Genomic DNA, 24,491 nt, shown 5'->3' with positions numbered 1-24,491 from the left:
AAAGTTTGGATTCAAAGAACATTTGGGTATATTCAGCATTAAGAAAAGTTGTGCTACAATAGGGAAGTTGCCTGGTGAAAGGATTTCTGGAGCTAGGACTCTTATGTACCCTCTAATTTACACCCTGCTATGCATACGAATTTCAAGACTGCGTATTTCTCCATTGGATGGTTGAGTGTTACTGAGAACTCTTGGTTCCATCTCTGCATCCTAAGTATTTTCAAATCCGTCTTGTGGGAACATGAATATGTTATGTTCTTTGGAAGAAAAAAAAAAAAGAAACATCAAAAGGAAAAAGGGTTCCTATAGTTGTTAGCAGGTCCAGTTTGTGTTTGCATTCCAAATATCCCCTGAGCTTGCATAATTTAACATTCCCTAAAGTTGAGACCAGGTGTAGATGCACTGTTTACACTTGTTACCTTAACATTTGCAAATGTAGAAGTGAATAAGATATATATATATATTTCTTTTCAGACCAAAATGGCCCTCAGTAGTTTTATAATGTAGAAATGTTTCAGATTTATGATTATGAAGGGAGCTTTAATTTGTAGGAACCTCAACTAAGTATTTTTTCAAGAGCCAAACATCATTATTATAAAGAAATATGGCAACTCAAAGTGCGGGTACTGATTAAACATTACATGTAAGAGCGGTGCAGTTGCAAAATCTGCCATCCTCATCCTTAAAGACAATCCTAGATAAGTCTCCTTAGATATTGTACTATACGAGACCAAAAATGTATGTTGATATTTTTCTTTAAAGCAGCTGTTGTACTGGCAACAATTTATACTGGTGCAGTATAAATAATATCTTCTTTAGAAAAATTAAAGCCCATTTTCTGTGTTTTCCTTTTGGATATGTGGGTATTTAAGGATGAAACTACATGAATGCTAGCATGAGAGGGACTGAATAATCCAGAAGGATGGAGGAAAAATATATTTCTTTAAAATTGCAGGAATAAGAGATAAACTCTGAGAAAATCCTGCTGATTTAAGCTTTCTGGCATTTCATAAACCATGGGGAACAGTCAGTGAACTGCCCCACATCAATGGTTTACTTAGAGTTTCAAGAGGATCAAAATAGCTGACACTATGGGAAATCTGCTGACATTCGCTTTTGTATCCCTCCACTATGCCAATAGAAGACTAATGGAGGGGAACAGTTATTTATTTTAATAGAAATCAATTTGATCACTTATGTCTTTTTTTCAAGTTCATGGTTTTAATCCTCACACACACACACACACACATATATATATATATACATAAATTAAACGTGTCATGATCTGAGTGGCTTATTGCAGTTTTACCCATATTTTGTCACTCTTTCTGGAGGTCTGAAAGGCTTCTGGTCCTATTGCAACAAGTTTATTTGTGAAAAAGAGCAGTAAAAGAGGCTTGGGAAAATCTCTTCCACCAGGCTGGCTGTAGTCTGAGCATTGTCCATGGACTGTTTTGGGGGTGGGGTTCCTTAGCTGTTTTTGTCAGAGGAACTACAAAACTCTTCCACAGCACAATGTTTTCCTAATAGATATGTTTTATTGTTTCCATACAAGCCAAAACCAGCTCAGTGAGCATTGTGTCCAAGATAACTATGTTTTATTAATGAATGTCTTCTGGGTTCTGAGCATCTACTTCTATCATGGCTATAAAGCATAGTTGATGCTCCTCTTTGCTGAGGTGTTACAAGAAATGCCATCATTTCAGCCCCATCAGGAACACACTTGGCTTTGTTCTCCATCTCTGGAACAGTCGTATTTAAATGGCTTTTGGGCCAACCCCAGTTTGCCTCTAAATTATGCTGAAGCAAACCTTAGGGGAAAAAAAAGGCAGCAATCCTGGAGCTACACTTTGTGATGCTGTAAATGAGAGGCTGTGCTGTGGAAGGAGAAGTGGGGAATAGCAGCTTTCCTGTGCTGATCCCCTTTCTCCCTGCTCTGCTGAGGACCTGAATCTCACAGGACCAGAGGCAAAGCCCAGAGAGGAAGGTGCCAAGAACTTCCCCAGTGCTGCCTCTGGTGTGCTTTTGAAGTTGAGTCAGGAAGATTTCTGATTCAGTTACTAGGTATCTCCTCCATTTTATCTTGTCTCCAGAGTGTGAGAAACACCTTCAGCCTCAGGTGAGTCTACCCTAGGCAGCTGTTTTTAAGAATACTCAAAACCAGAACATTCACATAATCTCCAAGAGATATCTCTGCTGTAGCTCGGTTAGCGGTGGACTCCTTGGAATACCCTCCCAGAGAAACCCCCTTCAGTCATTTATGGATCAATAGCTCACTGCCTTTAGGGGAATTGTAGCTGCTGGATTCCAGAAAGAAAAGAGCAGTTAACTAAAGTCAAGAGTGCAGAATGTTCTCCCGTCCAGTTCTAACCTCACTCCTTTGCCACATCCATTCTGGAAAGGATGTACTTTTTGGATCCTCTGTGATCTGAGTTTATCCATGCTTTTTCAGGATAAACTCAGATTTCTTCAGCTTTAATAAAGACCTTCTGTTCCTAAGCATCTTATGTATAATAGTGCTTAATGGGCACTCACAAAAAGAGAGTACGTGATTTTTAAAGATATAACCCTGAACTTTTAGCATAAAAAGGCTACATACGAAATAATGCACATTTCAAAGAGCAGTCCAGGATTTGAAATCTGGCTTTCTATTTCTGTTCAAGAGCTTGAGAAAAATGGCTAGTCCTCAAGTAGTGTTATTGTGTACTCAAACTCACAGTTTCTTCATAGCAAAGCTATATTTGCGTGATTCAGGACTGCTCTCCACATAGGGAACCAAATTCTTCAGGGCCTCAGCCAAAAGAAGCTGTACGTCTTTCTGAGGGTCATCTGCTGTCAGAGTGCTGAAAAAAAAAAAAGTTATATGGCTGCACATAGTGCATTGATTGCTGCTTTCTGGGAACTACAAGGTCTTGTAGGAACAGCAAGGAAAGATGGTGAAGTGCTTTTTGCGCAGATGTACCTCCTCTTTTAACTGAGAAACTACATACAAGCAGGTGGCTTTTATGTTGAATGACTGAATTGAATTCAGTTTTTCTTGCTATAGTTCTATATAGGGCCTCTATTGCTTCATTTGGAGAAGTTACTTCTAGGTTTCCTTGGACATAAAGTAAAATTACTAAAATCTAACTAACTAAAGCCAGAAAGTAAAACCTCCAGCAAGCCCTGCAGTGCAAGCCCATCAGTCTTCTATTCTTCCTTCAGTCCTTTAGTCAGCTTTCTTGTTGCCTTTCCACACTTTTCCACTTTCAAAAGCATTTCACAGTCCAGCATGTAATCAGCAGTATGTCAGGATATTACAAAGGGAAGTTCTCTGGCCCTGACAGATATGTAGGAAAACGGTGAACAAGTGCTCTGAAAATATTTAAAGATACACCGGAAAGTACATCTCTCTTTCAGCAAGACTTTATAAATTGTTGCAGCCTGGTAGGAGAGATGCTCAGCTATGAGAAAATTTGACCAAAAACCTACTGAAATTGATATAACCATTAAGGCTGGGAAAGACGAAAGATCACTCAGCCCAACCATCAGCCCATCCCCACCATACCCACATCCCTCAGTGCCACATCCACACAGCTCTTGAACACCTCCAAGGATGGTGACTGTACCACCTCCTTGGACAGCCTGTGCCACTGCCTCACTGGTCTTTCTGAGAAGAAATTCTTCCTAATATCCAGCCCAAACTTCTTCTGTCATGACTTAAGGCCATTATCCCTCATCCTAACACTAGTTACCTGGGAGAAAAAGCTGACCCTCTACACCCCTATCTATCATAAGTGCTCACACTGAGCAAAAGTATCCATGTGAAGCAGCCACTGTGATGGGCTTTGGCTTCCTCGCTGTCTTGCTGGAAGTGTTTCTCACAATGGGACTGGGCTAGGTGGCTCCTGGGGAGGCTGGAAGAGAGAAGATCAGTTTGTAACACGTCATTATTAAAATATTTCTGTGTTGTATATGAAGACTTGATTTGCTATATATCTTCACAACATACAGTATACCAACTGTGGTGGGCACAGCAGCCCTGAAGGTACATAGATGCAGTGGGAAAGCACAGTGATGTAACCCTGAACTTCTTTCAGTGCCTTTTCCAGGTGAACTGCTCCTGGGAAATACATTTCACAAAATATCAGATCTTGGTGTCTCTAAGGTTCATCTGCCTATTTCTAGCTCCAAGAAGAGAAGTGAGAAAATTCTTACTCCCTTCCCCTTGCTGCAAAAATAGCATTGGATGGGACCCAATGTTGCATGTGTAACTGAGTGATTAGAACCAATTCTCTCCCTCTCCTGTATTTACCTCCTTTGATATTAATGTTGCAATGCATGGAGAGCTGGTTCACCCAGGAAAGTGTGGTTGTGTAGGAAGAAGAATATCAAACAATATAGATAGCATATGTACTACTCTGCATTTTCAGTGACTGCTGGCTGGTCTCTGCATCAGGTGAAAAAAATGAAGTACAAGCAGTAAGACAATCATTTTCTAAAGCTATCAAATAGAGAGTTTGCACTTCTAAAAGCACCCTTTAGTTTCTTGCTAGTACTACCATTGTATTGCAAGAACACGTAAATCAGGTCAATCATTTTTTACCCTGTAAAAATAGAAAAAGTTCATTATTACAAAATTTTATAATGTGAATTTTGCTGATTGAGCCCCTGGGAAATCTCTCCAGAATAACAAGCTAAAATAAGATAGATCAGATAGCTCACTAAAGCAAATCTTTGTATCTTAATACACTTGACTTTTTCTGTATATACACATAGACATGCATATTTTAGTCCCTACGCTTTCCAAAGGATAATAGCATAGCTGAATGCAATTTTTTGCTAGTCTGCAGATAATTACAAGAACGTGGTCCTAGCTGTTGTCCAGAATATCACAGAATCATTAAGGTTGGAAAAGACCTCTAAGATCACCTAGTCCAACCATCAGCCCATCCCCACCATACTCACTGACCACTGATAAAAAGACTCTACTGATGCTACAGAGGTCCTAAACACAGCCCCAGAAGTGGATTTCGGTCATAGAGTTTGAATCTTGAAGTAGCAGTTTGTCAAATATTCTGTGACCTTTCTAAAAACAAATCTGACCTCACAAACAAACCCAATCCTCACTTTTTCTGACTTTTTGACACTTCGGTTGCACCTTTTTCTTTCTGCATAAGGTTGCAGGTCATGAACCTGACACAGTTTTCAGTTTTTTGATCCTGTTACACAGTCATGGAAAGGAAAATGTGACTTTGTAACTTTCACCCCAGCCCCCCAAAGCCAGTCCTGCTCTACCAGTTTGGTTGTGGATTTCTTGTAGTCTGTAGAAACATGCAGCTACAGAGATTATAAACACAGGTATGGGGTTTTCCTGTTGAGGACCAGATCATGATTTTTCTTTCTGTGCCCATCTCCTCTTCTTATTTTTTATTTTGATGGCTGGAAATATTATAGTTAGAGCAGAGAAAGGATATGGGCCTTCAGTATTGTTTGTCATACATCCCAAAAGGAGGAGGCCACAGCAGGATGAAGAGTCGCGGAGGGATCATGTTCCAGATTCAGGAACTGGCAGCAGTAGTGAGATGGCTGTGACACTTGGCAGGGTGTATAGGATGAAATCAAAGGCATACTGGACAGGAATCAAGCTGGATGAATGTGAAGATGGCAAATGCCAAGGTAAGGACAGGAGCTTCCAAAAGGCAGGGAAAAGGCTGAAGCAGAAAGCAATGTATGGAAGAGTTCCAAAGTAGGGTTTGAACAGATTGAAGAGGGAGTGATGGTAGAAAAGTCACTCAAGCTCTCAGCTTCACTGTCTGTAAAATGAGGGTGATAATAACTGCCTAACTCAGAGGTCCCTGTTGCAAGGCTAAATTCACCTGTGCAAAGAATACTAATGTGTTTAGTTTATATTCCATGCACCTCATGCAAAACCCATGCATTTAATTCCATTAAAAGCCCGGGGAGTAAGCCCATTTCAGTCTGGATTTGTAAATACAAAATGCAATTATTGTTGGTTATAGGATTGTGATTGTTAACGATTATTTCTGAGAAACTTTTTTCTTTTTTCTTCAAATTCACACATACAACAGAGTAGTTTTTAGGTCATATGTAAATTGGAGGTAATAACCAATTTCTGAAGTAATCTTACACAGTCAGTGAGATAGCTTTAAAATGAAAGACTTTCAAAATGTAAGCCAGTAAGTAATAATTCATTTGATTATTCTTTCCCTGTAAGATGAACACCAGCCTTAGCTCTGTGATGAGTACATTTACACTGGCTCTCTGTTGGGCACCTTATGGCAGAGGAGAAAACATCCTCTGCTAAGAGGCAAGGGCAGAGGAAGTGCTTGGGATGTTTTCTAGCAGTAAGTGCTTTCAGTCCCAGCAGCACTTTCCACAACTGAATATAGCCTGCAGAAAAACCCTTTATAATCACTGTTTTGCCTTGCTCCATTCAGTCCCACACCTCAAGCAACAGAGTTGTGTGTGAGCCCATAGCAATTCAGGCAGCAGAGTGCTGAGAGTCCATGTGTGTATTGATAGGGAGTAAGGACAAAATGTATATTAATTTGGCTTTATGAATCTCCTACATTAACTTGGCATCATCAACGGCTTCTCTTTCAAGAAGCCAGTGACACATACCTGTGCAGTCATTAGGATTTTAACAAACACTTCTCTTCAGTGGCTAACAGGTGAGTTTTAATGAGGTTTCATGGGCCCCATGGTGTTCAGATGGTACTGTGGGTGGGAGGAGTGACTTCTCAAAGCAGCAGTCTGATGGGATGCAGATGTTCAGTTGTTTCTTGAAATCCTCCTAGTGGTTTGCATGCATGTTGTGGGACCAGGATGCCTTTGAGAGCCTCCAGTGGCTCAAAGCCTCAGAGATGCAGTGCCTTCCAGTGGGCCACGTGCATCTGCACTACTGAATGAGAGTGTCATCCTGTGCAAATAAATAAATAAATAAATGAGGAAAATCTTAGCTGCTTTCTGTATTTTCCGATTGTTCTTTGGTAGTACCTTCCATTATTGCAAACATTTCTTCCTATTTCTTACTGCATGGTCAGCATGTTTGCTGTCACATAGCAGTCTTTTAAAGCGTAGAACCTCAATAGAACACATACAACATAACAGCTGTTTCTTGCTTTAATTTCTGTCATAGTATCAAAATAATTGTAATTAGTACTAGTATGCTCACATCTGGATTGATGTGCATGTATGAATGGTTGTGCTGCAACTTAAGGGGCTGGAAATGCTGGCTCTAGGACCAAGATGCTATCTCATGGGGTAAAAATCTGGCAATATATAAACATCAGGCAGCATATTCTTAACATCTCATCTTGTCTAGTGGTGGCTTGACTTATGGTCTTTGAAAATGTTATCTTTTATTCAGCAATTCTTTTCTCTGTTTTAATAGCATGAACACATTTTTTTTTTACCCCATACTGCCAACATTTTCCACTGGTCAAAAAGTAGAAAGAATTACTCTGGTAATAAAGCATTTTAGATTTTCCAGATGACAGTTCAGCAGCTGATACACACAGCAGCCTGCCAATGTGCAAAGGAGGTTAACCTCTGGTTCAGTGTACAAAGCTGGGTGCAGATTTGCCTCATGGAGCCACCAGTGAGCTGGGGAGACTTGCAGAAAATTTATTTGGGAAATCTGAAGTTTATCCACCGAGATAATGAATGTATGAGTGTCCCAGAGCAAGATCTAAATTTGAAAAATAGCTGCTGTTTTGGCATATCCATGGCAACCATTGGATTTTAGGCTGGCTTAAGGGCTGAACATGTTTTTTCTCTTTCAGTCTTCTTTAGGTGTCAGAGCGTAACACAGACCTCCCTCAAAAGCAGTTGTGTTTTCACACCTCTGTTTTGCAAGCTACCAGGCCTATTTCTGTAAGCCTACCTCTATTCCCACTTGGCTTTTTTGAAGTACTTCAATAGGGAGTAAAAACTAATAAGAAAAAAAGCAGTGCATTAAAACACCATTCTTATCTTAGCTGTGGAGTAGGCAAAGAAAATCTATCTGCAAAGAAGATATAGTTTTAAAAAATATTTTGGGAAGTTCGCATTTAATTTTGAAAACATCAAAATGATTGAAATCACAAAAAAAATTCATGTCTAATCAGGCAGTTTTGTATACATGCAGCTAAAAGAATATACTAGGTCTGCTGCATTGGGGATGAAATTTGTTAGTGAGATATTTTGCATTGAGGAAATCCAACCAAAAAAGCCTGGAGAGACAGGTCAATAACTGCCATCAGAAAGGTCAACAACTTCTAGCTGTTGCTGTTCATGGCAGGTTTGAAAAGGGGGACAGAGAATTTTTCCAGTAACAGGCTTTTAAGCTCTGCCTTGTCTTGAAGCGAAATGTTGATATCCTTTGAATGATATGGAAATTGATTCAGTCATGACCTTTTCTAAAACTCTCTCAGTCCATGATGACCCCCATTAAATGGAAATATTTGCTTGCTCAGAAGGGCTGGAGCCACTTTTTCAGTTGTCTATTGAAGTGTGCTTTTGCTTTTTTGACATTTTACTTGTTGTAGCTTTTTTTTTTTTTTTTTTTTTTTTTTCCCTTCAAAGGATGAATGGGGATGATGCTTTGTCATATTTGTCAGTTGGACTTGAATCCCTTGCTGTTCTCTCCTGTTCTGAAGAGCAGTCATTTGTGATTTAGATCTTGTTTCTGTTAGAGCCAGATTAGCCAAGTCGGCATGTTCCTCTTACTTTTTGCAGCTAAATTAGAAGTAGGGGCATATACAGCTTTTCTCTTCAGTCTCTGAGACATGACTTTGTAAAGTAAATGCAGAAAGTAAAATGTTTCTTCACACGCTTTGTGTACTGTAGCAGGTTTATTTGTTAAATGAACACAACTACTGGTCTTCCCTTTGTTGTGCTTAAGTGTGGCTGAGGGAGTTGCTCCTTGCATGCAATAAGATCAAGTAATGTAGGTCTGGCTTTGCCTCTCCAGAGTCTGTGAGCAGCAGGGCATGTGGGATCAGAGCATGGGAATGCTCCTCAGCTGTGTCTGCTGGCACAGCAACTGAGAAATGTTTACATCCATGAGAACCAAAGCAGCTCATATAGGTCTCATACTCACCTTGCTTTGGATACTCAGCTTTCTAGTGACTCAGGAGGCCAAAACTGCCCATAATGCATGCAAACACAGTGCCAGTGCAGAATCACCGAATCACAGAATATTCCGAGTTGGAAGCAATTAAAAACATTCATCAAGTTCCACTCCAGGCTCCATAAAGGACCATGCAAAATTCAAACTCTATGCCTGAGAGAATGGTTCAAATGCTTCTTGAACTTGGTGTCATGCCCACTGCCCTGGGGAGCCTGTTCCTTGCCCATTGACCTTGAAGAAAAGGTAGGTCTGCCAATGCCCAGGACTAAGAAGACTTTGGTTGGCCTATGATGCATGAAAGCATATACTGTTTCAAACAATAATTAGTATGGAAGGGAGGGAGATGAAAGGGAGGACTTTGTCCCCTGTAAGTGCTACCTACCTTGGATGTCAGTGCTTGTTTTTGAGATCAGAAGAAACAGCCTCATTTCTTCAGCATCATTTGTATCTTAACACTGATTTATTTTCCTTCCCATGTACAATTTGGTAAATTTCTTTTTAAAATGTTGCTTATTTAAATGAATCATCTGACAAACAGGTTCTTCATCAAACTTGTCAGTTAATCTGCTCGTTCTCTTTTAACCTGAACCTTACAATAAATTCTAGGCTTGATGTCAAGCCATCAGCAGAACATGAGAGAATAATAAATGGCTAGATTTCATTAAGAATACAAGTATCAAAACACAACAGTATGGAACAGCCCCTGTTCATTGCAGGGGAGTTGGACTAGATGATCTTTGAGATCCCTTCCAACTCAAAAGATTCTATGATTCTATGACTGTATCTGCTGCTTTGTTTGTGATGCAAATTTATAGGCTGATTTGGCTCTTTTTACACATATAGGTCCCAACAGAAAAGAATCAAGCTCATATAGGTATCAGTTCTGGCTTTTCCCAAACTTCACTTACAGCAGACAATGATTTCCTTCATAAACTATATCATGGAGTTTGTTCATGGGCAGCAGGGTACTCCTCTTGGTGTTATCAGGAGAATATACAGCCAAGTAAATACTTAGTGGCTTGGAAGAATGATGCCAGTGGTCTCCATACTTAGCAGACCATCCTAGGAGTGGTGGAGGCAAGGAAGCAGTAGCTTTCAGAGACTCTGAATAGCGTCCTGTTCTACATTTCCAGTTCAGCTTAAGGAGAATGGCTAAAGGAGAACCCTGTGGAGGACTTGGGGTATCGGTCGATGAGGGACTCAACACATTCCTCTAGTGTGTGCTCACAGCATGGGTCAGCTGTGTCCTGGGTTGCATCACAAGAAGGATGGCCAGCAGGGAGAGGGAGGGGATTGTCCTCCTTTGCTCTGACCTCATGAGGCTCCATCTGCAGTGTTGTGTCCAGGTCTGGGACCTCAGCACAAGAATTATGTGAATCTGTGGGAGTGAGTCTGGAGGAGGCCATGAAGATGTTAAGAACACTGGAGCACCTCTCCTGTGAAGGCAGGTTGAGAGTGTTGGGGCTGTTCAGTCTGGAGAAGAGAAGGCTTTGGGGAGATCTTACTGGGGCCTTCCAGTACCTAAAGGGAGCCTGCAGGAAAAGTGGGGAACAATGTGATGTGATTCTGTGATTCTATGAGGTATAATTCATGTATATAATGATGACTATCTACCCTATTTTTATGCAGATATATCCAGATAATCTCACCAGCAAATTAAAGCTTTTAACTGAAGTTCTCTATCAGCACATTACTGCTATGTTAATATGTATAAAAGAAGTCCAGAAAAGATGTCAAATGTGTACCAACATACTGATTGTACATCTGACCTTCAGAGAAATATATCTGAATATACTTGAAGTTTATGTGATGTTATATATGTAGTTTTGATTTGTTTGCTTAGAGAAACCTTCACTATTTCCATCACTCTTCCTTGCCTTCCACTCTTCCCTTCTGCCCAGTGAATTCTTATTCTCCTTTTAGGGGAACCAAGGAAAAATTCTTTAAAAATTTGCTAATGAATTATAAATAGCTCCGGAACATATGCTAATTAAAATTAATCTCAATTTAATAGGCAGCTGATTACAGGTCTGGAAAAAATCCTAATCCTGAAATGAAAAAGTTCTTGTGTTTGTGGTATATACAGGACAGAAAGACTATTGCAGGGTGGTTGAAAGATGTTATTTTAAGTTAAATAAGCAAAGAAACAAATAGCTAGAACAATCACAGTACAATAGTAGTTTCCATGATGGAGAAGATTTTTTGCTAACAACACCATGGCTGAATAGAATGTTATCTTAGGCTATTCAAAATAATAATCGTTTTTCACCTTGCCGTATGAAATAATGTTCTGCTAATTCTAGTAAAGGTCCAAGCGAAACATAACTATTGTTCATTGCTGTCTCGAGACTAAATAGCATTATTGTCAACAGAAAGTGCTTATGTTCCTTGGTTGAAAGATAGGAAAGTAAGTTTTACTGAACCAGAAAAAAAGGTAAACTTCCTGGTAACATGATTGTAATGAGGAATTATAGTCTCTGAAAGAACTGCATACATAAAATGCAAGTCTGAAATACATATAGTAAATGAAAACGTTGCTTAAATTGGCAAAATGTCTAAAGCTGTGTTAAGGTATTGTTGTACATCATTTTGAGAGATGTTGAGAGATGTTTTGTATTTGAGAGTAACTAGAAATTACAACTTGGGTTTGATAGCCTCCAGTATTTTCATTGCTGAGTTAAAATTCAAAACAGGTTTTAATTCTGTTGTGTTTCCATTTCCTGATTGTCAGCTAATGACTGTGCTACTCCTACATTGGTGACGTCAAAATTGCATTAGCTGAACACATTCTGATGTTCAGGAAATATTAAGCGATGTCTAAGGCTCAAATTTCACATGGGGAAATGTGAAAATATGTAACAGAGAAATCCAAAGTATTCTCTTGTGACTCGCACTGAATTAGTAAATTATACTTGCAAAATCAAGTACTGAAGCTGGAAATTGCTGTTCAAAGGAGCTATTTTTTCAAATTAGCTGTGTTTGTTATGCATTCATCAAATCCCAGTACTCCCAGACACTTTGAATGTGTTGTTGGTGTTATATAATCTCTAGAGGCTAGAGGGAGTAGACATCCTAGTATAAGCGGGACAGCCTGTTGACTTGAAACTCAGCCACCTTCTCCATCTCAGAAAATATGATAAAACAATCAAAAGTACTTCCAAAATTTAAATCTCTACTGGAAAACTTGCTTCCATGTTAAAGTTTTGATTCACATCATTTGTTTCATCAAGGATCAAGAGGTAAATACAATTTCAGTTTGCAAGATAAAAAATAAGTTCTGACTAATTGAGCAGAGCTCAAAGAGCAGTTGTTTGACTGAAATTGCACAGAATGGGTTGGGACAGCCTAACTGTTCAAACAGTTTGAAGCATATGCTAAATGTTTAGAGGAAGAAGCTGAAAGCAGTTGTGCTGGACACAGCACTGTCCTTGCAAGGGGACTTCTAAATCAGTTCCATGATAGTAGCATTAAGCATTACACCACTAGAGACATCACTTGCCACTTTGGCACAGAGTTGGAGTCTTTTGTGGGAACAGCATGGCTCAGTTATGTTTTATAACAAATTTAGCTTGTGCAGTAATGATCTTTGAAAAAGCATAGCCATTCACCAGTGGCAAACAGTGATGCCCAAAGTGTAAGTAATGACATCAACAAAAACCAACCCCTTCTAAGGCAAAGATCTCAAGTGGAAATTTCCAGTCAATTTCTCCTTAAGCTGCTATTGCTAAACTTGGAACTTGTATGGCCAGGATGTGTACGCTTCAGAAAACATCCCCAACAGATATAAGTTGCATCTGTAAAAATAGATTAGATTGAGCAGTGTAAACAATACCAATGAAAACCCCTATGTTTTCAGTTGGGAACTCAACAGAAGTTTTAAGAAACATTTAAGCATTTTACTTTAGGCAGCCTGAATGATAAGCACGCATGGTCTTTAACAGATGTTTGTCTAAACAACATTCATAATATCAAGCTAACCTACACTGACATTGTAGATAAAAACTAACGATCCATTGTGTTTTTGCTTTAGTACTTTTTACTGTGAATTTAATTGTTTTCTTTAATGATCACAGCTTATTGTTGTTCATAATTTATTTTTCTCTTTTATGTACAGTGATGAAGAGGTGAATAATACTTCTCCTTTATCTCTATCAACAGGAGGGATCTTTGAAACTGTGGAAAATGAGCCTGTTAATATTGAAGAACTGGCTTTCAAGTTTGCAGTCACCAACATTAATAGAAACAGAACGCTGATGCCTAATACAACATTAACCTATGACATCCAGAGAATTAACCTTTTTGATAGTTTTGAAGCCTCGAGAAGAGGTAATTATCTCTATTACTGTGTCAGTAACATATCTGTTCCATACTATGTTTCCATACCCTGTTCTCTTCTACTCCAGTTGTAATACGTGTAAAATTTATATTTCAAAGTTGTTTGAACTAAGAATCAAGCTGGACTTGGACTTGTCATCTAGTTTCTGATGAAACACCTACATCCTGTCTGCATGCTAGAGCCCCAGATGGAAGGTGGCAGGTCTGACCAGTTTTTCTTTCCAAAAAACAGATTTGCCACCTGGAATTCTGCAGAAAATGATCACTACCTAACAAGGAGCACAGTGGGATATCACAACCCATAATTAACACATGCACACAGATATCCATTATTCATAGCAAATGATTTCTGCTTTAAAGAGCAGAGACCAGTATTCTCTCAGTCCTGAAATATTAACACTTCAGTGGGTTAGAGATATGAGCGCAATTCTTCTGTTATAAACAACTGTAAGACAAGGATTGGACAAGATCTGAATTTTTTGCTTATTCTTTTATTGTTCCCAGAGGGGAAATTATGGCCCAATTATTTGTGTCTAATTTACTTGCAGGGCAAAACAGAAAGAGGAAAAAATACCGTAACTTTCCTTAAGTACATTGTATTTCTTCACCTCTAGGAGGCAATCTTGCAGTTTACTAAAATATATTCAGGAGCCTAGTTCCTGGAATTACATGGCGTGCATGCAATCTCAAGCAGGCAAGTCCAGGAAAAGACCCATAAGATGCCAAGGCTTTGCACATGTGCTTTGCAGTTCATAATAGCATCTGTTTCTATGAGTGTTGCAAAATGTGCTCGCAGTACATTAAAAGATATGTTTGCTATTAAGCAAACGAATACTTGAAAATAAACAAATTGCGTAAGAAAGCTGCCTTTCAAATGTCTAAGGTACTAAATTCTCTTTATGATACTCTAGTTTTCTGAGAAGACTGGGAAAAAACAAAACAAAACAAAACATAACAAAACAAAGATTTTTTGTCCATTTAATCTGTAGGAAGGAGATCATTACAAATATTTTTGTGAGTCTATAAGCACAAGGAATCCATGCAGACAACAGCAATTTCTTCTTGGTATGAATTATTGACATTATTTATGCAATTTTCACATTAAAACTTGTATTAAACTTTGAAAGCCTGTGCATTTTATGACATCTGCAAGACATCCATTTGTAGACTGAAAACAGAAATGAACTGATTTTCTGTCCTATTTTATTACAGTTAGATAGCTAAATATTAATTCTAAAAACCTCTGTTCATAGTGGGTGTTTAGATACTTAGAATTTAGTATTTAGTCCAATAGCAGAGATTTCCAGACTTTCAACAGAGAACTACCTTACAAAGAGAGTGATATGGCAGCTCGGTGCAAGGCTTTGTCCCAGTCTATAAAGAGCTCATCAGAAACATCTGCAGTAAATTATAAAAATGGACAAAAGTAGTTAATATTCCTTCATCTCATGTAAGTTAGCCTGCAAACACATAGGAGAGGAAGAGAAATGAAAATACACCTACAGGAGGGATTTTCTTGCTGGAAATATTAACTGCATTGGATATAGACATAAGGATAAATAAATCTTTGTTGATAATAACGTTTGACTGATTTGGAAAGATACTAAAATGTCAGTGACATGGTCTTTATTTCTCTCGTTAATCAAGCCTTTAGGCATTATTGCTTCTTCTGTAAACATCAATTATGGAGCACCATAAATCATAATGCCCTTTACTGTTTATATTATTTCATTAGCTTGAAATTAAAGCAACTCACATAGGTAGTATCTTGCCAGTCATGGTGAGAATCTGTAATAGTGTCTGTTGTGAATCCATGAATGTATTCCCTGACATACTGCCATGAAACTTAATTCATGCAATGTCCCCTTGGCAAGCCAATAATCAGAAAGCTCCTGGTTTCTCCAGGAAAATGCCATTCTGAGAAAAGTAATTTAGGAATCAATGTGACCTGAAGTCTGTGGTGAGCTAAGCTATTTTGGTTTTTATGTGTATCAAGCGTGTTCTAGGATATAATTCTAATCAACAAAGCCATTTTCAGGAACCTTTTACAACTGGGTTTTGGAACAAGTTTACTCATTGTCATTCTGAAATGATGGACATAGATGGAAAATGAATGATCTCAGTAAATGCTACACAAGTAACCTGCTTCTGCTGACTAAGAGCTTCTTCCTCTCCCTGCAGCGTGTGATCAGCTTGCTCTTGGTGTAGCTGCCCTGTTTGGACCATCCCACAGCTCCTCGGTCAGTGCTGTGCAGTCCATTTGCAATGCACTTGAAGTCCCACATATTCAGACCCGATGGAAACACCCTACAGTTGATCACAAAGATGCATTTTATATCAACCTCTACCCAGACTATGCAGCCATCAGCAGAGCAGTTTTGGATCTTGTACTATACTACAACTGGAAAATAGTGACAGTAGTATATGAAGACAGCACGGGTAAGTAGCACCAGAGCACTGCAAGACAAGTACTTCAGCTAATGTATGTACATAAATAAATTCTGTGACAAAAGTGCCTGTGATAACTCAGTTTGGAGTACTTGTAGCAAGTACAAAAGAAAAAGATCTCGTCAGGAACAGTTAGGTTTCTGTGCCTATGGCTTTTGGAAAGCTCTTCATTTTGTCCAAACTTAAGAAGCCAGCAGGAGATAGCTCCAGAATTCTTGGCAATAAGTCACCTTTTGCTTCCTATATGTGGAACCAATACTACAGCTTCAGACTGATAAATACTCTAGTGTGGGACTGATTGAGGATTTCTGCTGAGGATCTTAAAAATAATACATTTACAAAATAAAAAATTGAACTGCGGGATTTTTAACATAGAGATTATCTTCATCTTTGGAACTGTCTCAGCAAATGCAATTGTCAGCTGTGTACCAAATGCTGAATCTGAAAGTTAAAATTTGCATAAATATTGTCAGTTTGGGACTCTTAACTCAGATAAAGTCATTTCTTCTTTATGACAAGAATCTCCTCTTAGGAAATCAGTAGTTACAGCTGTCCAACAACATACCATGGACAATGAATATCAGTTAAACGTCCCTTTTTATTCATACAGCAAATAAACAGATAAATGATAATAAGAAGAGAATAATAAACCCATTCCTGGGAAGAAGTAAGTGGTTTCAAACTTTATCAGAGACTTTGACTTTCATTTTTTTTATACATGGACACTGAGCAAGAGCACTGATGTTAAAAGGCAATCCAAGCCACTTTTGTATATCTTCAACTATCAAGGCCTTTATATTCTTGTAGCTGATATCACATTTGTACTAATAGCCAAAATAGAACAGGAAATGCCATTTCCCTCACTGGAGTGGGAAGAGATTTTGTTTCTGAAAAATCTACTAGCTATTATGATCATTGACATAGTTGCATTTCAAATTTTTTTTCAGAAGCAGTCCTATCCGGCAAGGTAATACACCAAAATTTACTGCATGCATGATTGCAGAGAGTATGATCTCTCCTTCAGCGAATACTGTCAGTGCCCATAACCAGAGTTTACAAGAAAATGTTTACAAGTAAGCAAACCATTAAAGGCTCAGAGACGTCTAAATTTCTCCCAACAAAATGTGAGAAATACTAAGCAAGGCATACCACTAGGCACTGTTACACTTAAGGGCACATTCTAAGCAGCAGAAAATATTTTCTTGGGAACACTGTATCTGTTGAGATGAAGAGAATTAAGCCAGCAGAGTAATACTTGATGTAGAGGAATATGCAACTTTTTGCTGTCTAAGTAATGGACAAGACTGAACTTCATATGGGCGGCTGAAGTGATACAGCCCTCAAATCTTAATTGCAGGAAGGAACCACAAACTCCACCGTGATTTTACTGACTATACAAGGACACTCAGCTCCTCATGCCCCCAGCACCTGGCATGCTGGACAGGTAGTCCGGTCAAAAATTGGCCAGTGGTTAATGGGTGCACCACAACCAGCACTATCTATCTTAGCCCAATGGAAACGATGAAGAGGCACAGACCATAGCTCTGCTTTATCAACAGTGCACAACAGTTTTTTAATTGGTCTTTACTGGTCAATAGGAAATCCTCTTTTTCAACAACCTTTCTATCAAAGTTCCCTCTGCCTACTTGTGTGAAGTGACCGATTTGGAATATCCTAGTGAGACCCAAGTGCTGAAGACATAAATGAAGTGAAATCAACTGTGGATTGTGTTGCAACATGACCTTTGTTGCTGGTAGATCTTTCACCTCCAGCAGCATTTTGCTGTGGGGTGGCTAGAGCATACCAGTTATTCTCACCTCCATCCTTCATCTTTTTACTGTGAAGATGTAGTAGATGTAGAAAACCACATGCATTTTGGAAAAATTCTGTTATGCATTAGCAGTCATTGATGCAAAGTAAGCATTTCACAGTCAGCCCTGCTCTTAGACTTGCATTTCCCTTTCCCCTCCCCTTGCCCACAGAATATATTGCCCTTTTAGAGATCTATGGATGTCCAAGTTGGTTCTTCAGTATTGGCATAAAACAATCTTGGCTGAGCTGCAAAAGCATCTACATAAGGCTTTAAAGTGAATATACAAAATAAAACCAAGCCAAACACATATATATTAAAGTCAAATTGCAAAAACATGTCTGAAAAAATAGAACTTTGCTAAAACAAACAGACAAAAACCCCCAAACAAACAAACAAACAAACAAAAAAAACACCATAATTTTAACACTAGAAAAGTTATATTTATTGTTATATATTTGACAGCACATAAGAAGCACATCTCCTGCTGTATGCCAGAGGTAGATTTCAGTGCCAATATTCTACTCTGCTCACCTTAGACTCATAGAATATACCAGAGTGCTGGAAGTAGAAAAGAAGGAGCAAGTCAATCTGTGTTTACCACGGAAGCTTCTTGCATCTATACTAAAATGGTCTAGAACAGCAGGATTTCTCTTGGGCTCCTAGCAGTATATGCCAAAATACGCCAAATGGGTAAACAAATGGAGATCTTTTTCAGCCTCCCCCAATAGCAAATTAACATTCCAAAACACCAAGCATTGTGTACATATTCAGTTATAAAAATTGATTGATATGAAAGAGACTTAATTTGCGGGGATATTTCCAAAGTAAATTAATCATCAATCATCTTATTAACATGAAGTCAGGGAAGAAAAGAGGTCAACTTTGATCAATATAAATATTTTTTGGTCTGAGTTTAAATTGACACCATTTAGCTTAAGCTTTTTTTTTTTTTAGTTCTCATCTCTCATGTTTGTCATTTTCATAGTACAAGTAAAAAAACCCAACCATTTTTTTTTTTTCTTTGAGACAAATTGTATATGAAAAGCAGCTTCATTCTTAATTAAACAATGAATTAATGGCTGTAACACTGAGCTTCCAGTGATGCATACTCAGGTTGTTACAGAGGTTGCAGATCAGCCCTGCTTCAAACTTAAAGATTTACTCTGAAGATTGTGAAAACCCTGCTTTTGTCCTTCACACTGCAACACTGGTCTAAGTCCATGTGCCATCACGACCCCCTCTGGCACAGAGGCCATATACCATGCTTATTTGCCAAGCTGAGATTTCCCCCCATCTCCTGTAATTACACCTTTCATTACCACATGCACACTTCCACCAAGAAAAATGCCAGCTTCGGCAGAGCAGTGATAAAAAATCAGTTCATCTCAGTGAACTCATGCTTCCTAATGATTCCAATCACCTGTGCTTACCCTCTTTCTCTCAAACAGTATTTAACATCCTGCCAGTTTTTGCAATCCAGTGGTTTTTCAGCCATAACTTTTCTTTCCAGGTGCTGATTTTGAAATGAATACAGAGACAAGAGCATGACAAATTTCTGAAAAACCTACTACTAGCCTTCACAAATCTTTATTGTTTAATAAATCTTTCTCATTGACATCTGCTTTTTGTGATCAGGAAAATGAATATCTTACAATATTTTACAGTTCTGAATTTTTCATGAGCAGGTTGATATATGAAGATGGGCACCTCCCAGGAGGGGACAAGTGCTATACATCTCGGAAGCTGCCTATATTAACAGAATTTATCACACCAAACAAAGAAACTGAGTGTGATACAGAGCTATGTTTCCTTGGCAGCTCAGTGTATCTCTTACTGTAAACCCAACATTTATTCTTCAGCATTTTATAACCATATCAGGTTTGTTCCTAATTTGTCCACTGCTGACACTCAGAGTAAATTATTACATATTATCTCATACATGCTTTTTAATATGGACGTATTTCTGATGTTCTGTAATTTATTCAAAGTTTCAACATTTATTAAATAAATGTTTGAGTGTTAGCAATCTGCTTATCAGACTCTACAGGACTTTCAGCGATAAACAAATTCCATATAAATGAATCTATAAAATCTGCAACCAACAGCGCTAAAAAACTGTGTTTGGAATAGAAAGCATTTACTCATCCTGCTTCTTATCAAACACGGAAATATTAGCAACTTTCATCTTCTATGTACCATGCTGAACAACTTTACTGTCTCTTACAAAGGGACCTACAGTACTTTAGAGCTTGTTTTTTTATTCTAAAATAATATTTTAAAAAATTCTTTATTTTTACTGAGTTGGGTCAATCAGATTTTTACCCTCTCATCTCTCAGCCCTCAGTATAAATAGAATGATAAAATACACTATAGCTGATATTTATTTCTAAATACTCTCCTTTCTGCACCATTGAAAGATGGACTTTCAGCCAAAATTATTGTTCTAGACAGCAAAGGAATGGCTTCTGAGCATAGAATAAAGATCCCATGGTTTTCTCTCTCTAAAATCATCAATTTACTCCTCATTTCCTATAGTTTTCTAATACTAAGGGAAAATAAAGCTCCAAAGAAACAAATATTGTTTTTATTTATTTATTTTGAGACTGACCTACTTTTTACATATTCATCATAACTCACTTTATTATTGGAGTAGCCAGGCCATAATCAGCCTTAATTCTGTCTATTAGTTAATTTTAAAGAGTTAATTTATATCAAGTACAGTGCCTTGCCTGTGTAAGGCAAATAATTGTTTCTTGGAGTTTTAAAACAGTCCAACAAAACCTTGCTAAAGACTGTATTGTACATCAAGCATTGCACATCCCAATCTTGGGTACTGTAGATTATGGTTTATATTGTTTGTAATAGATCCATTCCAGTATCCCAGTTTTGAATACTGGTGTTTTGCACAATGATCTGTAACAGATACATTACTATTCCAGTTGTCAATATCTCAAACAACAGCAATGATACTGCCTTCAGCACAGATTTGTCTCATCTCTGCCTCTTATCTACTCCATCTTCCCCGAATCAAATGATTTTAATCTATTGGAAGATGAGAAGGGTAACCACATCAAATGCCTCATCTACTGTAAGAATCCCTGACTTTTTCCATTTGTTAGCCAGCTCTCTTCACTTTCTAAGATTCCCAGTAGCCAAATCTTTTTGTCATATCATTTAAATCTGATTGCATTGAGCAAAATTTGAATTTTTACAAAATTTGCTTTCTTTGAACTTGCATCATTCAATGAAAAGCTCAAACTTGCCTAATCCTAAATGTTTCCTAATAAAAACATTTACTCTTATAGCAGTAAAACCACCTCATTAACTTTTAAGTCTGAATGAATCAATTACACAAATGTATTATTGGAAAAAGAAAGGGGAAATGGGGAAGTGCACGCTTTCTACTGACACTCTACCACAGTAGTATAAGATTATTACCACCAGCGTGTATGGTTATTTGCCTGTTGGAACACTGCATTCATGTCAGGCATATCTGAATTCCTAAGTATATCACACACAACTTGCTACAGTTTTAGACATAATGAAATGACATGAAATATTCAAAGACTTTCACATATTTAAGCATTTTGCTTGTGTCAGAGAAGACCATTTCTCACTTTTGAATCACTAAAAGACAAGTTGGAAAAATACTGAATCCAGCGTGTTAAATACAGTTCCCAACATTGTTCCTAACGGAATAGAAAAAAGTGTTCCAAAGTCTGCATAAGAGAATAGAGATAATAGGCCAAGAAAATTATTGCTAATAGTCTGGTTTCCATTCCTACAGCTTTGGTTTGATGACCCAGATTGAGCCTTTTGTCTCAAAAGGACTCTCTTTGGTCACATTTACTTTGTAGAGTGTCAACAAATGCCTAGGATATGTTACTTGTGACTCCTTGCCTAGCTTCTACTTCCTTTTTCAGACTTCAGAGGGAGTTACTGAGGCCTCCCGACTATTGTAGACTGAGTGGTTGTTCTAAATAAGCAAGAGGAAAATGACTGCTATAGGAGCTGTGCTATCCCAAATCTTCATCCCATATCCCTGTGAGTCAGATTGTGTACTTAGCATTCAATATATGTACCAAAAAAAAAAAAAACAAAAAACCAGTAACGTAATGTCCAGGTGTTTGGATTTGTTGAGCAGGAAGAAGAGGAAGAAAAGAACATGGATGACTGATGGGAAGCACAAGTCCTGTGTGGCTGAAGCAGATAGTTTAATATCTTCTGCTCTTGTAGTTCAACTGCACTGGGGCTTAAGTAGTTTCTGATGCTGCAAAGAGATATAACAATACTCAGTCTGAGGGTGCAGAGATTTCTTACATGCTGGACTCTCCTTAACTGGAAACTATTTCTATCCTGTTAGAGTCACTATTTGATATAGTGACTGAGACACTGCAGTCAACACTTGAATACTTGAATGTATTATACAACCAAGTTATAGCTTTACAGGCAGATTACATAAACTCCTACTTGTTAGTCAGTGTTGGAAGGATGCACTCCATGCCCATAATAATGAGTTCAAATTGTTTCATATTTACACAGGCTGGCTTCCAGCCAGGCTCTAATCTCACAATGTGCGCAGTAATTTACATCTGAATGCTTATAATACTTAATATTCTGTATTGATTGTTGATACTTGAAGACCTGAAAGAACAAACTCAGCACTGCAGGCAGAAGGAAAGATTATTTTTTCAAAAAGCATTGCCAGAAAATTGAGTGAAAGCCAACAACAGAGGCCAACAGCCAACATAGCAATATGTAGCAACTTGCTAACATCAGAAGAAATTGGGATGCTTTGTTTTGCCTTCTATGTGCCACTGGATCAATGAACCAAGGATAAATACACAAGATAAATATATAACCACCTTCAGCAGGAGAACAATGAGTTCTTTTCATATCCATCATTTGTTTGATTTTTATTTAAGAAGTGCTCCTTGCTCATATTGTCTCTCCCTCTCTGCATATTGTTAAGACAGCCTTTTACTTTCACACAGCAGGAGATCACAAGTTTTTTGTGGGAAAATTAAGTTAATGGGTAATGAGAAAGCAACTGTAATCACACACCTCAAAGAACTTGTAACTATCTTGCTTTGTTTTTGGACGCAGTACAAATTACATAGGAATGCTGAATTAGTTAGTAGAATTGCACTGTGTTTAAATACTTGGACATATCTTCAACTGGTTGAGCTTCACTGACTTCAAATAAGCCCTGTAGATTTGTATCAGCTGAAGACAGCATTAGGAATCACATTCTTGTGTTTACAGATATAGAACTGAATCTCAAAATATTTCAGTGCTTTCTAAGTTCTCAGATTTGCTGAGTGAACTTAAGCAAGTCATTTAATTTCACTATGCCCTTGAGCTTTTTGTCTTTAAATTGATGATAAGGAAAAATTAAAGTTCCCCTCTCTGGGATACTGCAATATATGCTGAAATGAGGACAATGAAAGCTTCATGGATGCTTATTAAGAATGATCATTGCTGAGTGCCACTTAAGCTAACCGTTGCTTTTCAGTGAGCAACAGTGGAGATGCTGGACATTGAATGGTTTCCTTCCACTGTTTGTCCTCATCTACGCATGCTTACTATTAGGCAGGAAAGTTAGAAAGGGGATTTTCTTAATTCTGTGTTCTTGTTTTTTAATACCGAGGTACTAATTGCTGCCAGCTACTACTATTTTCTTTTTGCAATATACAGTATCATTATTGCATCAGTGCAAACATATACTATAGTCAACAAATTCAAAACGTATTTCAGAGTATTCAGACACTGAAGCAAAGTATAATCATGAAAAGGAAAAACTGTATCAATCAGGAGGTTGGCAAATATGAAGATAGAAGCTTAAAAACATGAAATGTTAGGACTGATAAAAGACACATTCCAATTGACAATAAATAGTTATTGCGCAAAAAGATTGCTTGTATAATTGTGTATGATTTTTCAGGTCTAATTCGCCTGCAAGAGCTCATCAAAGCCCCTTCTAGATACAACATTAAAATCAAAATCCGCCAGTTGCCCTCTGGGAATAAAGATGCCAGGCCTCTACTCAAGGAGATGAAGAAAGGCAAGGAGTTCTACGTGATATTTGATTGCTCACACGAAACTGCAGCAGAAATCCTTAAGCAGGTATGTAGAATGGGGTGAAAATGCATGACATTAAATTTGCATCCTGAAAGATGTCAACCTCAATACGTAATACAAGGGACAGAAGGCACTACGGAATTTGCAGCAATTTCAGCACTCAGTGGGGTTTCAGGACCTCACAGAGCCAGAAGAATGAGCAGCAGTATTGATGTATATGTCCCTGTTCATTGCAGGGGGGTTACACTGGATGACCTTTAAGGATCCCTTCCAGCTCACATGATTATATGATACTGAGATGTCTGCAAATAAGTTTGTAAATATCCATCAGAAGGAAATATACATTTTTCTTTAAGGTTCTGCTTAAGTAGGAAGATTGCTGCATCTATTGTAGATTGTTTTAATTTCATCGATACACTTTGTATGTCTTCTCCCACAAAAAAAGAAAAAGCCCTATTTTGGAGCACTTAAGAGTGGCTCTCATTGAGCTGTTGCCTCCACAGAGGCTGCCCATCAGATTCAGTTCTGACTGTAGTAACAATGGGGCATTAATCTACTGCAGAAAATAGCATATCTCTGCATTCACATCCTGTAACAAAGCAAAATGTGGTCTGCTGGCATTATCTCATTACATTTTAAACTGTGGGGCAGCAAGAAGATAGAATGGAGACATTATCAGAGAAAGAAACTGTACCTTAA

General features: G+C 38.1%; 1 protein-coding gene across 4 annotated transcripts in view; it reads left to right on the top strand.

The window, feature by feature from the left end:
• GRIK1 (glutamate ionotropic receptor kainate type subunit 1) overlaps positions 1-24,491 on the top strand; it is a 155,351-nt gene that overhangs the window by 67,519 nt on the left and 63,341 nt on the right. For all 4 annotated transcript variants that reach the window (XM_072347980.1, XM_072347719.1, XM_072347815.1 and 1 more), the window contains exons 2-4: positions 13,274-13,441; positions 15,632-15,889; positions 23,656-23,837. In XM_072347980.1, coding sequence (XP_072204081.1) covers positions 13,274-13,441; positions 15,632-15,889; positions 23,656-23,837 — 608 coding nt within the window. The remainder of the gene's footprint in view (positions 1-13,273; positions 13,442-15,631; positions 15,890-23,655; positions 23,838-24,491) is intronic.

This window comes from Excalfactoria chinensis, chromosome 1 (assembly GCF_039878825.1).
Source record: "Excalfactoria chinensis isolate bCotChi1 chromosome 1, bCotChi1.hap2, whole genome shotgun sequence".
NCBI lineage: Eukaryota > Metazoa > Chordata > Aves > Galliformes > Phasianidae > Excalfactoria > Excalfactoria chinensis.
This window is presented reverse-complemented; position numbering and strand designations above follow the sequence as displayed.